At 34.9% G+C, this 15627-nt stretch overlaps 5 protein-coding genes across 5 annotated transcripts; 3 read left to right on the top strand and 2 right to left on the bottom strand.

Moving 5' to 3' along the window:
* The first annotated feature begins 201 nt into the window (after positions 1–201).
* Positions 202–1789, top strand: l(2)k09848 (lethal (2) k09848). Its single transcript, XM_053762345.2, has one exon. The coding sequence runs from the start codon at positions 336–338 to the stop codon at positions 1551–1553; it is 1218 nt and encodes a 405-aa protein (XP_053618320.1). The 5' UTR covers positions 202–335; the 3' UTR covers positions 1554–1789.
* A 755-nt stretch (positions 1790–2544) lies between these two features.
* On the bottom strand, positions 2545–6989 carry NiPp1 (Nuclear inhibitor of Protein phosphatase 1). The gene is made up of 9 exons (XM_053762346.2): positions 6806–6989; positions 6367–6581; positions 5739–5847; positions 5147–5249; positions 4789–4872; positions 4046–4256; positions 3589–3691; positions 3010–3098; positions 2545–2665 (listed from the first exon to the last, which is right to left on the bottom strand). The coding sequence occupies exons 1-9, from the start codon at positions 6832–6834 to the stop codon at positions 2568–2570; spliced, it is 1041 nt and encodes a 346-aa protein (XP_053618321.1). The 5' UTR covers positions 6835–6989; the 3' UTR covers positions 2545–2567.
* Positions 6990–7249: 260 nt separating this feature from the next.
* MrgBP (MRG/MORF4L binding protein) lies at positions 7250–11125 on the top strand. The gene is made up of 5 exons (XM_053762409.2): positions 7250–7724; positions 8050–8118; positions 8457–8567; positions 9010–9114; positions 9581–11125. The coding sequence occupies exons 1-5, from the start codon at positions 7373–7375 to the stop codon at positions 9688–9690; spliced, it is 747 nt and encodes a 248-aa protein (XP_053618384.1). The 5' UTR covers positions 7250–7372; the 3' UTR covers positions 9691–11125.
* Positions 11126–12660: 1535 nt separating this feature from the next.
* On the top strand, positions 12661–13787 carry Pex10 (Peroxin 10). The gene has a single exon (XM_053762245.2). It carries the CDS (start codon positions 12846–12848, stop codon positions 13668–13670), a length of 825 nt encoding a protein of 274 aa, XP_053618220.1. The 5' UTR covers positions 12661–12845; the 3' UTR covers positions 13671–13787.
* Positions 13787–15583, bottom strand: LOC128679796 (peptidyl-prolyl cis-trans isomerase Fkbp12-like). The gene is made up of 3 exons (XM_053762246.2): positions 15404–15583; positions 15148–15308; positions 13787–14453 (listed from the first exon to the last, which is right to left on the bottom strand). The coding sequence occupies exons 1-3, from the start codon at positions 15438–15440 to the stop codon at positions 14325–14327; spliced, it is 327 nt and encodes a 108-aa protein (XP_053618221.1). The 5' UTR covers positions 15441–15583; the 3' UTR covers positions 13787–14324.
* Between the last annotated feature and the right edge of the window lie 44 nt (positions 15584–15627).

The following is a 15627-nucleotide window of genomic DNA, read 5'->3' on the forward strand; positions in this document are numbered from 1 at the left end:
GGTGTAAAATTATTGATAAAGATTGCTCTTTATACTATCTATCTTTAGTATCGATAGTCATCACGGCATTATTGACTACTTGTTTTTAAGAATAGGATTGCATCAAAATCGGCAATCGAAAGTATCTATATTATCAATAGTATACAAAACTATAGTTACTATTATTTTTTTAAAGTATCGATAGTTGACTATCGATCGAGCGCAACACTAGCAGGTGCACGTGTTTATGTTTTGAACTACTATAATCATTTGTGGTTATTTCGAGGAAAATATTTTTTTTTCATATTTTACTAAATAAGTTTTACTATACTGTGATAAATGAATTATATACAGCAATGTTGTTGACGGAGGATAAAGAAATTGACATATTCGTCGCAAGTAAAATAGGTTCTTTCAAACATATAAAATACCATACAAATAGATCAAAAAACAGTAAAAAGTGCATCGAAAACTTGGTAGACATAAAGTCCCTTCAGAAAGATGACAGCATTACATGTATGGAATGGGGGAATGGTGATCAAACAGAAGTACTGCTTGGTAGGACTAACCAGGAGATCCAAATTTACAACACAGAAAAACGGGCAGTCACAAAGACATACACTGCAGACTTCTCCACAGGCCACATTGTCGGTCTTGGCCGCTGCAAACGAAAGGTTCTTGCGGCACTGTCCAGTGGAGTCGTCAAGATCTGGAGCAGAAAGGATGAGAACATTGTAGAAACAGGGAAGCTGGATACAATGAGAGTGTGCACTGATGAACCAACTATGTTTGCCACAGGTGGTGAAGAAAATGACCTTAAAATCTGGCGTGTCGGTGATTCCGTGCCAATCTTTAGTGCTAAGAATCTGGCCCACGATTGGCTTCAACTCCGGAGGCCAGTGTGGGTCACCGACCTTACATTCTTACCTGGAGAAGGAGGCCACTTGGCTGCTGCATGCTCAAGGCATGGATATGTCAGGATGTATGACTCCAGAGTTCAACGTCGTCCAGTCATCAATGTAGACTTCGAAATGGCCGCCACCTGTATTACCCCAAGTTTTGATGAACGTCAAGTCCTAGTCGGCTTCGGGCGAGGCCAGCTGCATCAAGTAGACCTCCGCAAGGCCAAACCGGACAAAGGTTATAAAGGTGCAGCGGGAGCCATTACAGATATAGCAATCGTTCCTGCAGACAAGTTAATCGTGAGCACGAGCCTGGATAGACACTTAAGGATACACAAATATGATACCAAGGAATTGGTCTATAAGCAATATCTAACATCTAAATTATCAAAGGTCCTGGTCCAAACCACATGCAACACTCCATTGCTGTCTGGACCAGTTGAGGAAACCAAATCCGAAGTAGATGAGATGGATCAGATATTTGACAGAATGGAGACTGTGAGTGAACAATCGAAAACAAAGTCTGACGATCAGATACCTGCTAAGAAATCCAAGCATTCAGATCCAGAAGAAGCCATCAAGAATCTTCTCCGCAAAACAGAGAAGACGAAGAAAAAACGCGAACAAAGAAAGAGGGAGAAGAAAACAAAGAGTGTGTTCCATAATGCTTAGAATATAATTGTGTTTTATAGCAGAACTCCCAACCTTTGGTTAAATCTCCCTCTCTGGAGAAATAATATTTTCATGCCCACAGTATCCCGAAGTTAACAAATCTTTCTGGGCTAGTCTCAATTCATTAAATTTAAATAAATACCTACTATAATATAAAATATATATTACTACTATAACACGAAATATATTTTATATTGTAATAATTTTTGAAAAATAAAGGATAATAAATACATTTACTTTTACCTTTATCTTATCAGATGATTCACAGGAAATCACATGAATCGTTGGTGGTGTAATGGTTAAGACCTCGCCAGAATAAAAAAATCACACACAGATGAGAAACCATTCGAATGTAAGGTGTATGTGAAATTATAATTAATAAAAATAAAACACTTTTTATAAAATTCATACTTACTATATTTTATACAAAATATCGACTCGCCCTCATTGACATGTTGAATATTCTTTACAAAATGTACAAATATTCAATGGCTTAAACCTATTTTTTGACTTAATTTTCTAGCTAAAACTTTGACTGAAACGCGCCAAAACAGATGTCACATTCGATTTTTTTCTGTTTGTAGTCTTTACTATGTGAAAACGCGCCATGCGTGCAAGTTATGTTAGGTGTGTTTTCCCGCAATAAACGTCTTTGTAAAATATATTCGTTTACCGATAAAAAGTACTTTTTAAGTGTAAAGATGTGTTACATAAATTGTTACGTATTATGATAAAATATCTTTGAAAATAGCCAATTTTAAATTCATCCAGACTTCATCTAATATGGTACTAATAATGCAATATTCCAAATATTGATGATAAATATTGTGAGGACATTTTTGATAAAATTTAGTACACAGGTTGAACGTAACCTGTAATAGTAATACATTGGATAATTTCCTTAAAAATATGTCATTTTTATCAAACTAAATCATGACATAATAACGGCATATAAAGTCTTGAAGTACCTCAAAAGTTTGTACAAGAAATGTTTTGTCAAAATGGCGGCTGAGTTCAGACGCCAGGTATGAGCCCCGGCTTCCGTCCGGGCCACGCCTCTTTCGCGTATTTCTTCTTTTTAGGACCCGTCGACGGACCCGCGTCTTCTGGTGCTGAAAAATACAACAATTATGTATGATTTCTTCATATTTTCTTAAATTTTTATAATGGGTATATCTAAAACATTAAGGTTGTATCCATAAAAATCCTTTTCTAGGTCTCTTTTATTAATTTTCACCGAATGGTTAGGAAAAACAACTGAACAAAGAACATACATTACATAATACACTGCTACAAATAAAAGTCAAATTTAATTGTGAAAACAAAGCATGCATTGTAAAACATAAAGTTTACACGGGAAATTTTGATAGACGAGTCTATTTTGATGATTTTATCATCATGAACACTACGCTTGAACATTTCAGTTTAGTTTGAAAAATAAATACAAATATAGTACCGTTGTGCGGCGGCGGCGGCTGCACGTGCGGCTGCTCGGGGCCCTCCAGCTCCACGTCCGGCGCGGGGTTCGGCAGCGACAGCCCCAGTCTGGGGATATCACATTGTCACACATTTTTCTTTTTTTTTTCAGAAAAGTTGACATTTAATTTTACAATAATAGGGTATCTAATCCTAGTTTTGAATATAATATACTAATTTCTTTTATAAATTTTTATTAAATTAAAATTTCATTTCATTTAATATTTAATTCAACTTTTTGAACACTCTGTGGACAAATCGTGGTTGCATATTTTTTTCCAAAAACGTTTAACTTTTTTGAGTGCTCTCAAATTGCAATACATTGAACCACTTTTGTTTTAGCTAATATAACTCCGGCCAACCATGAGTGCATAAAATGATATAAACAAACTAGCTTTTGCCCGCGGCTTCGTCCGCGTGAATTTCCCACGGCTACATTTATTTAACTACGTGTATGCAAAATTTCAAGAAGATTGGTTGAACAGGTAAAGCGTAAAGAGGTAACAAACTTTCGCATTTATAAGATCAGTTAGGATTTAAAAAATAAATAAATGATTACCTGGCTCCGATGAGGCTGAGGTGAGAACTGGGGGCCGGCAGGTCGGAATACAGGTTAGTGCTTCGCGATATCTCCTGCAGCCGCAGCGACATGTGGTGCGCGCCTGGCGGACAAATAACTACATAGTATAAAACAAAGACGCTTCCCGCTGTCTGTCTGTACTTAAGTATGTATTAAAAAGTAGCCTAAGACTCTCCAAAAATCTCCACACCGAAAATCACAGACATATACATAAAAGACGGACAAACACACTTGCACATTTATAATATACTAGCTACACCCCGGGGCTTCGCTCCCGTGGGAATTTAGGGATAAAAAGTGCCCTATGTGCTATTTCAAGTGTCAAATTTCACAACAATAGTCCAGTAGATTTTGCGTGAAACAGTAACAAACACAAACTTTCGCATTTACTCATAGAATTATTAGTAGAATAAGTATGAATAAAAAAAAGTCTTACTATCATCAGCACTCTGCAGCTTGAGTTTCTTCGGTGGAGCGTTAGCATTGGGCACTATGGTGGACTTGACCAGGTTCCGGAACCTTCCAATGGTAGGGTCAATGTCCTCCGGGTTGATGATGTCCACCTCCTCGTTGAAGGACACATTCCTCTTCTGTTTCTTTGCAACGCCACTGGGCATGGTCGCTGTACGCTTCGTGCCAGTCGGCGGCTAAAATCATTATATAGTATAAACGAAAGTCGCTTCCCGCTGTCTGTCTGTCCCTATGTATGGATTTTATGCGGGTTTTTTTATTGACAGTTAAGATAAGAGTATCTCTTTTTATTTATGCATACTATGTAAATATTTTGTGCAATAAAGTGTTATTGTATAGTAGAGTGATTAAAGGGGAAGGTTTATAATGTATATAACATTGCATACGTGCAAAGCCGGGGCGGGCCGCTAGTAACAACTAAAATACATTCTGTAATGAGTAGAAAATAAATGCGCCGCTGCCTCCTGTTGGCTGGCAACACTGGGTGTTTATTAACCAATCTTGACCATTCTATTGGGTATTGCAAAGGCAAAAAAAATAATAATAATAATGTTAATCCGTTCTCTACTCTTAAAAGACAACCGACTAAGTCCTGTCCACACTGCGATATTTCATCGCGCAGTTTATTTCTCGCAATTCTGTGACACATTAAATATTGAGACAGAGATGTTGCAATGGGCATAGAAAAAAAGTTTAATAACACTTTACCTTTATAACATCTGTGCCATCATCTGTCGAAATTCCCAACATTGAAATTCTTCGGTTGTGAGCCGTGTTGAACTCTGTCAAGTTCTGTAAATAAAATGTTTATAATATGAGGACCCTGGGCCGAGGAATCATCAGTACATCTCGCTCTAGGCATCCCTCTCTTTCTCTATCTGTCCAGCCAGTTTGTAACTTTAAGTTTTTCTCTCTCTCACACTCATCACTCTAGATATCATTATTAGACACAATTTCTTTTAAATGACTCTTCCTTCTGATTTACCTAGCTCATCTGGTAGAAAAGTTTGAACTTTACTATAAATATATGAGAATCAATACAAGATATTTAGACAAGAAGACTCACATCAAGTTCAGTTTGTGTCTCCGGCAGTCCGAGTAAAGCTCCTTCCTGCTCTGTATTCGGTAGATCCTCCATGATGCCCCGTGCATTTCCTGTCGGCCGTTCTCTGGACAAAGTCGAGACAGATGTTATTTGAGAAAACATTATGAATTATTCAGCATCCAGTCTTGGATTTCGACAATGTGGAAATAAAAATTTAAAAACTTTAGTGTTACAATCCCTTGAAGGAAAAATATTGTGAGGAAACCTACAATTCAATTTGTAATTTGTCATCTTGCTAGTATGTAAAATGAAGAAGGCATTGGCAAACCACTCCATTAATATTGCCAAATAATTGTATTTCATAACCCCTCAGACATTCTCTTCACACTCTAACTTAACATTAAATAGACTTAACCAATCTTCTCGAAATTTTGCATGCATATTTTTTGAAGTATGGAGAAGGACATAGGGTACCCTTCCTCCCGGAAATTAACGCGGGCGAAGCCGCTGGCAACAGCTAGTTATAAATATTTCACTTACCACAAGAATATATTCTTGCATTTATTCAGATAACCATACTATAGTCATGGTAGTAAGATGCTGAGCTCATTACCTAATAATGTAATTTCTTGTGGAAGCTCCAAAGTGGAAGTTTGAGTCAATGGGCAGCTGAGTGGGCTTGTTAGCCTCCAGCCGCATCTTGCCAATATAAGTTCCATGAGCTGGAAATTATTAAGAATTTGTTATCTATGAAGAATGTTTTGTTATCATCTTACTAATGTTTAATATTCATATAGGTACAAAATATTTAATTGGTGGTAAACAAAATTTGGAGTTAATTTATTGATGTCATCAAGTGATGACTTTAAAGCTGACTAGACAATAAATTGTGCAGTATACTGGACAAATTTGTAAGAAGTATGCTGTGTTTTATATTAATCCAATTAATACAGGGATTTTTTAATAATTTTTTTAGACTCCACTGCCAAGGTGCTTACACCATATAACTTGGAAAAGTACAGGTTGCTTCTTATCCCAAAATACTATGACAGCGGAGTCTAGAAGAAAAATGTAGATAAAACTTGCAGAAGCTTGATTAAATTTTCTTTTAGACTAATGAAACTCCTATTTCCATAACACTACTGAAATATTATCAGTACTCATTAAAACAATTTTATAGGTGAAGACTAGTATAAAATATTTTTAAAAGGCAATATAAATACAATAGTTTTATTACTTACTGCTGCCTAAGTCCACTAAAAAGGCTCTATTTAAATGTTTATGATATACAAAAGCGGCGTGAACTCTTGAGCAACTGGCATGGTCGATGCAAAAATCATTCATCTGTGGATTGCGGCCAAATAAATAGCATTTCTTCTCATCTAACATCAGCTTTTGTATCAATTTGTCTCCTTTTAACACGTCCAAATGAAGTCCAGTAGGAGGCTTACCGGCCCTGTAGTAAAATAGCGAAATTAAAAGCATGCCGTTTTGACGAACAAAAAGCGGTTACTTACAGTTATAATAATATACAACTTGCTATGCTGCTTTGTATATATGTAATAAATTTGCATGCTATTTATGCAATGTAACCAGTATTTTTGATGAAATTAATTATTTATGTAGTTTGGGAATTCGCTGTTATGGTCAAGTGTTGTGGAAATATTATAGGATTTTTACCAGCTAGGGACTTCGTAGTGGTTCGCCATGATTTGTTAACAAATTAATTACACTATATTCTAATAATTGGATTAGTAACTAATGGGAAATCATGGTATTTAACATGAAATTCAACTAATAAACTTGATTGATGCTCAGACAGAATGCATTTATTTCACTTGCTTGACACTCTTGACAGTATTATTTTTAAACCAACAACAAATTCATTTGACATTATTTTATTTATTTTTATATTTTGGCATTAACACCCAGTGATAATAATTATAGTATAGGAAGTGATAAATGTGGTATAAGACTGCTGGTGGTCTACAATTTTTTTTATGATGTAAACTTTGTAAACAGGAGATCACCGCAACACTATCCCCGTAAGCAGCCAATGATTACCAATACTACAAACGAAATAAAAATATAACTATTGTCACTGTCAGTCAGTAGGTATATTTTTGTTGTGTTCTTGTTTTGTTTTGTGTGTGTATGTGTGTGTTCCTTTCAGGCCTCCCTGCCTGAGGTTTTTATTACCAATCTTTCAATAGTTTCAATCATTCTTGTTGTTTTGAAACAATCAACATGGTCTCTAGCGAAGAAGAAGCAGATGTAAAGACTGGGGACACGCTGGAATGGGATGTAGATATGGAAATACAGTTATTTTACGCAATGGCGAACCACAAGCCGGTAGGCATTAACAAACATTTCCAAATGGCTTGTATTTGGGAAAAACTTTCTAACTCAATCACCAAAGAAATATCGACCCAAGATATTTGGAAACATCTTGAGAGTTTATACGATCTCCCGATGTTGGATGACACGGAAAGGATTCCTTTTCCTAATCAAGAAGTGCCGTTTAGTTTGTCAGAGAGTGAGTTTGGATCTCTTATCAAGCAGAAGTGCAAGGAAGCTGTGATCGGCGATGATAGTGAAGGTAAGTCTCTTCATCCTAATCCTAACTACAAAAGTTTAGTAGAAATTGCTTGTTTGTTTATTACCTCTTCACTTTTTATTTGTTTAATCAAATTTTATTTAAGTACCAATTTGTTGCAAAGGGCGGATTTATTGCTAAAAACACCAATACCACCAGTCAATCTTTATCTACACATCCTATCCTGATAAAGAGATGTTGGGAGATTAATGTAGGTGAAGCTGCAAGCAAAAACAAATATTCATCTGAATATATTCTAATGTACATTTATGCAGGTACTAAATAAATGAATTATTTTGGTTATCTATGTATTTTGGTTTTTATGCAGATGGCCGCACACCGTCGCCCAAGCCTTCAACACCCAGAAGCACTGCATCTAAAGATAATACACCAAAAGGTATATCTTTTACTAATGGGATATGTTGTCTTCTAACAACCTTCAATCTGTCAAATGTACAATTTAACAATGTTCCTGCCATGGTCCTATTTGTATTGCCATAAATTGGGTAATTACAAGATGCGGTACAAAATAAGTCCACACATATATACTTATTAGACATAATAATTTTAGTAATAAAAATAAACGAACAATTCTTTGTTTTAATGAAATACATTGCCACAATGGTTAGTCAAAATGTCAGATGCCTATAGGCATCTTGAATTAATTCTCACAGTTTACTAGACAAAATTTGTCGTAGAATGCTGATATATAGATTTCATTCAACATATTTACAGCTGGCAGTCGTAAAGACAGCATGAGTGCGTTAGCGACGAAAACACGCAAAGAGAGTGGCAGCTCGCATGCGTCTACTGATACACCAAGCATCAAATCTGAGAAGGATTATGGTAAATATGATATCATTATTACACTTTTATTTCATAATCTAAAACAACAAAATAAGTTTCTCTTCTGTTGATTACATAACTATAAATTGCATATTCCTGGTTTAATCGCTGGCTGTAATGCTCCAAAGTATAGAGTATGTTAAAATCTTTACATTTTTAAGATTGGTTATTGATATGATGACACTGTTTAAATGAGTTTCTTTCACTTTTTCTCGTGAAAACAGTTGTTTGTAGCTTTAATAAACATTGTTTAGTTTGGAATATGACAAAAAATGCCTGTGTCACTTTTTCACATCACATTCCAGGATAATCCAATTATAAAAGAGAGATTTTTCATTGTAGAACAGTTCTCACCTGCCAATAACTTCTACACAGTAAATAGAAAAATGTTCTGAGAAGATCTATTTGAAGATTTTATTAGTATAGTCTTTAACAATTTCAGACCGCAGGCGTGACTCCCGCGATTCCAACGCATCCGGGACGCGCGACAGCTCCACCAGCAGGAAGTCTACTTCGCAGAGGGATAATAAAAACACAAAATCCAAAGGTAACTTTTTTGGCTTTTACTAAATAATTTTCTGTTTGTTACTATACCACTGCCCCGGACAGGAAATTTTAAGAGAATCAGTTGAAATCTTTGTAAAATATGTGAAGGAAAGTTTATAAATACAATGTTTACTAGCCTTGTTATTCATAAAAAAGTTAAAATATCTTGTCTCACTTTCTCTGGTAAGGCTCTTAAAAGGTATAAATATATTCAGCACAGCGGACAGCTGCCTACTTAAGTCTTAACATTATAAGCTCGTCCGATAGCATGTCAAATATCATCAACGGAAATGTCTGTTATAGATGTTGTTATTCATGTTATGCATTCTTAAAAATTCAGGATTCAAGCGAATCGAATGATCTTCATGCTGAATTTTATTGTTATTTCATTTCATAAATTTAATTACTTTTTATTCAACTCGTAACAACTGTGTATTCTATACTACATATGATTAACTTCCCCACAGCATGGGAGTCCCCGCTCATAGACGAGGACAGCGGGTCTCGGCGCGGACGGCGGCGCGCGAACACGTCGACGCCGCCGGCGACGCCGGCCGCCAAGCGCCGGCGCACGTGACCGGCGCACGCGCACTCCTACCGCCACTTCTTCTGACGCTCGCGTCCGGGGTGGCCGTACCACCACAGGGACAGGAGAAACGCTGCTCATGTGTTCTTCTCGTGATTTTTTTTTATTTGCTAAAAGTGCCAGGTACTAATCAGTTAAATCGTCAGTGGTATTGAACTCATAATTCTGTAGCTTATGTAATTGTTAGCTCGTCTTGAAGGAGTGAATGAGTTAGCAAGAATATTGAATTGTGGAATTTATTATACTACCAGAAGCCTTGATAACGCGTATGCGCGTTTTTTGCCAGGCACAGAGATTTGACGTTAGTATAGTATATGACTAGGAACCAGTCGATGGCGGCCGCGCGTTTTGTTGATACGCCGTTGCAATTATCTCATGTTTTTCATGTTGACATTGTACAATACGAATTACCACTTACAGTTTTAATATGTATTTCAATGACTTTATAAATAAATAAATAAGTAGTTAAAAACAATATAAAAAGCTACATTAAACTCATTTTTATATAAAAAAATTGCTTTAATAATTACTAGATATTAAAATTTTATACTATTGCATATAGCTATAGCCATCTCGCAATGTAATCATAATGATAAATAGTCACAGTACTCATTCATTAAAATTTTGCTGTTAGTATGTATATATATTCACTTCGCCCATCTGGTACTTGCATTGACGTCCCCAACCAGGAATATCTGTGTGGGAATAATGAGATAAAACACATTTTAACGTATAGTAGTTTAATCCTGTTATTCATAAAAAAGTTACAGCTTACTTTAAGCTAACTTATGTTTTATCTCTTTCTAACAATATCAAACATTATAAAATACTATAGTGACAACACATACTTTAGTGTTAAATTTTTATTAACATTTTTTCTATTCAGCAATATCTGTTACATTTACAGACACATGACTGCTTTATCAGTTGTAACAAGAAATATTTTTTACTGTTTTTATAATAAAACTTATTTTGTCTTGTCAAATGTTGCTGATTGTGTTAATGTCTGTCTGTATGAACTCTTTAAAATATGTATATTGTATTCTTAGTGTTACAGTAAAATGTATTTTATGTAAGCAGTGATTAGCTAGAATAAATGATTACAGTCTGTTTAGAAAGTGAAGAAATTAAATGAGGTTTCTGTCTCCTGTTGGCTGGTAACACTGAGTGTGTTTCAACCACATGGAATTAGTAAGTACTTTCTAAATCAATGTTCTACCATTCTTGTCCGTTCAATTTGGTATTGTAATGGTAAAATAATGCAGTTAGGCAAAAATCCCTTTTCTTCACTTTTTTACAGACTGTAAATATATCAAATTCTTTAAAACAATATAAAATGTATGACATTTTCTTTAAGTACCAAACAATGCACCTTTATCTAGAATGTATAAGTATCAACGATTTATAATAAAACAAAAAGAATTAACATGTACTACTTTTATTAAACTGTATAAAATAGTTTACACTCACCACGTGGACTGAAAAAAATTTCGTTTTGTCAGAATGTGTGATTACTAGACCAATTTTAATGAAATTTCGCACATGGATATTCAAATTCAAATCATTTATTCAGAAATTAGACCTTCACAGGCACTTTTTCTCGTCAATCTTTATATTTATAGTTATTTCTCACAAGCTACAAACTACTGGCATTTCGGAACGACCACTGCTGAGAAGAAATGCCGAAAGAAACTCATTTGAACAGTGTTGGTCCCTATCATGCCAGATCGGCTTACCATTATTGTTTCTTACAATGTTTTTTTTTCTTTCTAATAATATATAAAAGTACATAATGTACATAGTCAAAAGGTATATCAAAACAGGTTATGATTGTGATCCGAGTGCTGATTATAATATATATATATATATCGATATGAAACAATTAACTTACATGAAAATATATGAGAAACGAGATGACCATGTTCCCTCTGGCAGCACCCGTTCACGAGTTGACGCATGGGACAGCCATCGCGTAGCTCAACCATAATAGAGGGAACCTCACGACCCGGCCCACGATATAATATAAATTCTACTTTAGTTGTGTGCGAATGTATATTTATAGATGTGTATAATGCATGTAATTAGTAGGCATAATAGGTATATGCCAACCGTGTATTGCTATTATCTGTGATTTAGATTAGAAGGGCCCGGCGCAGCTCCTTCACTTTTATTCTTCACGTTCTTTCAGACCTTTCTATATTTTTCTTTTATCTATGTTTCAGACTAAAGCTTTATATTACTTTACTCTTTGGACTTGAGTGATCTCCGAACCATGGAATAGGGAATATTACGCAAAGCTCAGCTCAGATGGCGCTACTGGTACAACTAAGTTGCACAAACATTGCCAATGGAGGCAAAAAGTGCCAATTTTCAGTATTGTTGCAGATTTACGATCAAAAATACCTTCTACGCAATCGTGGTACGAGTTTAAAGGAAATATTTAGTGGATTATCCTGAATAATAACACTATTTTAGGTTATGTTCTGCATTATTTGGTAAATTATGGTCATAAACTCATATAAACTTGATTTTGACTGAAGATCTTACCTGTTTGAAGTCGTTATTTTAATAAGTCTTAACGTGTGAAGCGTTCCGAGCTACTTTTCGACCATTTACTGGCTCGAAAATTTTACAGCATGAGGCGTATTTCATAGTTTTCAAAGTTTTTATATTATATGGAAAACGATTGTTCCCAATATTTCGGCACCCGAATATGCTACATTGTTATATATTTTCACAAATGCTTACATAATGAAAGGATTAATAAAGTACTCTAAAATAAACGTTTTAATCGATAGCGAAAGGCGGCAAAGCTTTTGTGTACCTAACATACAGTGCTTTACTTACTCTGATAAATGTGTAGTAATACTCGTTCCCTATTTAAAAATTAGTGTCATTTTCGTTCATCTTCTTTTGTTTATAAAATAACGTGGTACTTCAATGTCATTGCGCTATTTGATTTGTCAAAGTCAAAAAGTTTAAATCACTGACTCAAGCAAAGCAAGCAAATCCACAAAAAAGAACAAGATCATCTATGGAACAAGATAAACAAACGAAGCAAAGGCTAGCAAGTGCCTAGATTTATTTTATTGCAAAATTGATAACCTACCGACTTATCCTGGAACAAGGTATAGTTACCTTTCAGCATGGCTCTACCTGTGGCGCAACCAGCTGAAGTTCTTAGGGCATGGCAGAAAGACGATCTTTACGAAAAACAACTCGCAGATTACATAGCTCGACTTTTACCTTCACATCACGCAGCCAAATCCGTCCCCATCTCGTCAATTCTTTATAAATCCTTCACCACTCTAAAAGACCTTCAGACATTGGGAGAAGAATATTCAGGAATCGTACAAGTCAACGATAGTTATTACAAATTACCTTCTTTCAGTAGTCGATTACTCAGCATATTTTTATCGGCATTTGGTGAGAACTTTACTAGAAAATTATTAAGAAATGCTGAGAAAAGTATTGAGAAAAATGGATCACTACGCCCCGAAGCCCAAAATGTGTTTTTAGTGTTACTAAAGGCCTTAACTTCCATGATACCACAAATAATAAGTATTCACCGAGCACTATGTTATATGAATGGTGGTCCTATCGAGATTGGAAAATCGATGACTGGGATTGACTATGTCCATGTAAGACCAGCTGCAGCAGCATATTATGCTCACTTGAGGTTATTAGGAGTTGTGACATTAATACACTCTTTCATGTCTTGTGGTCAAAGTTTTTATCAAGCCAAGAAATATATGGATCAGATGAGGGAGATTCCCAATGAGGTAGATAGCAGTAAATCATGTGTTGCTTGTTTAGAAGAGATGACACAGCCTTGTGTTTTGCCATGTGGTCATATATTTTGTATGCAATGCTGTTATGGAGCACTGGAAACTTGTGCATTGTGTCGATCACAATTTATGAAGAACAATGTTGTGCCATTAATGAATTATTACCCTGGCGAGTTCAAGTAGTGTTTGGAATATAAGGGTATGGGGCTTTACATAAAGTATGTATCTTATTTCAAAGAAAACTTATTTTTGAAACCAAAGATTATTTTGTACATAGGCAAAAAGGGAATAAAAAACTATTTATACAAATCACTTTTTTTATTTTAAGAAACAATAAATTAACATTTAGAATAATTAAGTAAATGCTAAACTAGCATTGAGATTGATAAATATCCTATAATATCTTAGTTTTTTTTTAATACAGAAATATTTCTTTAATCCAATTAAATGCAACACAATGCCATGCCAGTCATAAACAATAGTGATGTCTTAGAAAAAATTTAAGACAAACTTATTCATGGTTATTATAATTGCACCATATTGCAAATAAGCAACTTTCAGTTATTAGTGCATTTCATATTATTCCAAATTATACTTATGTCATGGCACATTTAGTAAAAAAAAATACTGAATACAACAATAACTTTCACTGTCAGGCCAAACAAGCATATAAAGAGCAATAGCTCTAAAGTTTTTAATAAGTATATTTAAATTTCAGAATTCATAATGGACTGCACTCAACATTGACAGGGACGATATAAGCGAGAATGTAGCTGTCACTGTTTAGATTGTGTAGTTTGCATGTTAGTAAGTTTTTGAGATTTAACAATTAGGTATCTATTCAACACGTAATAACTCAACATCAAAAATTAAGGTGGAGTTGGGTGGTATGACACCAGGGTGTCCCCTCGAGCCATAGGCGAAATCAGGGGAACAAGTGAGTTTGGCCCTCTCTCCTACTGACATCTGTAAATGAGAAATGAATGTAATTAATGTAAATTAATATAATTAATGTATTTTGTAATAATACACTAGATGTTAACCAGAGCTTCGTTCCCATGGATATTTTGAGATAAAATATAGCCTATAGCAATCTTGAGTAATGTACCTTTCTAATGGTGAAAGAATGTTTGAAATCTGTTTGGTAGTTTTGGAGATTATCTGCTTCAAACATAAAACCTCACAAACACCTCTTTATAATAATAGTATAGATAGTATTATTAAAAGTATAGACACATTTTTTATGTTAGACCTATGTATAACATAAAAAATTTGTCTATACTTTTAATAGAATTTCTGCAGTTATTGTAATAGAAAAAGAATATAAAAAAACATTCCTGTCTGTATATCTATTTGTACTGCTAGTCCTTGAAACTACTGGATGGGTTTTAATGAAACCTTTTTTATTGAAAACTTCCATTTTGCAAACTAGAACATCTGATGCGGCATAATAGATCAGCTGAACTGTAGACATATGAAAATGGTTCCTTAGCAAAAGCTGTTCAACCTGATGAACATTTTCTGTTGGCATATAAAAACCGAACATCAATCAACTGCACTATAGCATATAGGTATGGAATTGGATCGTATTTGTAATATGCCTAGTCATTAGTTTTGTGGTGTATGAAATCGTCAGCGAAAGCTAGTAACTCATAATTACTTTCGCTAATCCTTGATCCCATCCTTTGATGACATCGCCCTTGCCAAGTGTGAATTTGAAAGGCTGACCACGGTCCCTGGACGAGTCAAACTTCTTTCCATTCTGTAGGGTTCCAGTGTAGTGAACTACTACAGTTTGTCCTGGTTTTGGGTATGTAGATCCTGAAACCAAAATAGTTTTTGCCTCACTTCAACAAACTTCGGCGGAATAAATACTTTGAGTTTGAGGTTATCGGGAAGTATATTTGTTTACAAACCATTTCCTGGTGAAAGAGTTTCAACATCAACGCCCATTATTAAAGTAATAGTTTATAAATTAAGCACACTATGTAACTCAAAAATCACCTAGGTATTCGTGGAAATGAAGGGAAAATATAAGAAAATGACAAGATCGGAAAAAATATTGCTTTTGTTTTTTTTGTAGTCAGAGAGTACCATAGATAATCTACTAGTCAAAGGTTTTATTACGGAATGAAATAAT

This window comes from Plodia interpunctella, chromosome 22, assembly GCF_027563975.2.
Source record: "Plodia interpunctella isolate USDA-ARS_2022_Savannah chromosome 22, ilPloInte3.2, whole genome shotgun sequence".
Taxonomy (NCBI): domain Eukaryota; kingdom Metazoa; phylum Arthropoda; class Insecta; order Lepidoptera; family Pyralidae; genus Plodia; species Plodia interpunctella.

Excerpts from the sequence above, each read along its gene's own strand:
- Pex10 (XM_053762245.2), top strand. The coding sequence starts at position 12,846 with ATGGCTCTACCTGTGGCGCAACCAGCTGAAGTTCTTAGGGCATGGCAG.
- LOC128679796 (XM_053762246.2), bottom strand. The coding sequence starts at position 15,440 with ATGGGCGTTGATGTTGAAACTCTTTCACCAGGAAATG. Across the intron at positions 15,309-15,403 it reads AACTCTTTCACCAGGAAATG|GATCTACATACCCAAAACCA; the intron begins GTTTGTAAACAA and ends TTTTGGTTTCAG. Across the intron at positions 14,454-15,147 it reads GGGATCAAGGATTAGCGAAA|ATGTCAGTAGGAGAGAGGGC; the intron begins GTAATTATGAGT and ends TCTCATTTACAG.
- MrgBP (XM_053762409.2), top strand. The coding sequence starts at position 7,373 with ATGGTCTCTAGCGAAGAAGAAGCAGATGTAAAGACTGGGGACACGCTG. Across the intron at positions 8,568-9,009 it reads CAAATCTGAGAAGGATTATG|ACCGCAGGCGTGACTCCCGC; the intron begins GTAAATATGATA and ends TAACAATTTCAG. Across the intron at positions 9,115-9,580 it reads TAAAAACACAAAATCCAAAG|CATGGGAGTCCCCGCTCATA; the intron begins GTAACTTTTTTG and ends ACTTCCCCACAG.
- NiPp1 (XM_053762346.2), bottom strand. The coding sequence starts at position 6,834 with ATGGCGAACCACTACGAAGTCCCTAGCTG. Across the intron at positions 3,099-3,588 it reads CTCAGCCTCATCGGAGCCAG|ACTGGGGCTGTCGCTGCCGA; the intron begins GTAATCATTTAT and ends TGATATCCCCAG. Across the intron at positions 2,666-3,009 it reads GCCGCCGCCGCCGCACAACG|CACCAGAAGACGCGGGTCCG; the intron begins GTACTATATTTG and ends TGTATTTTTCAG.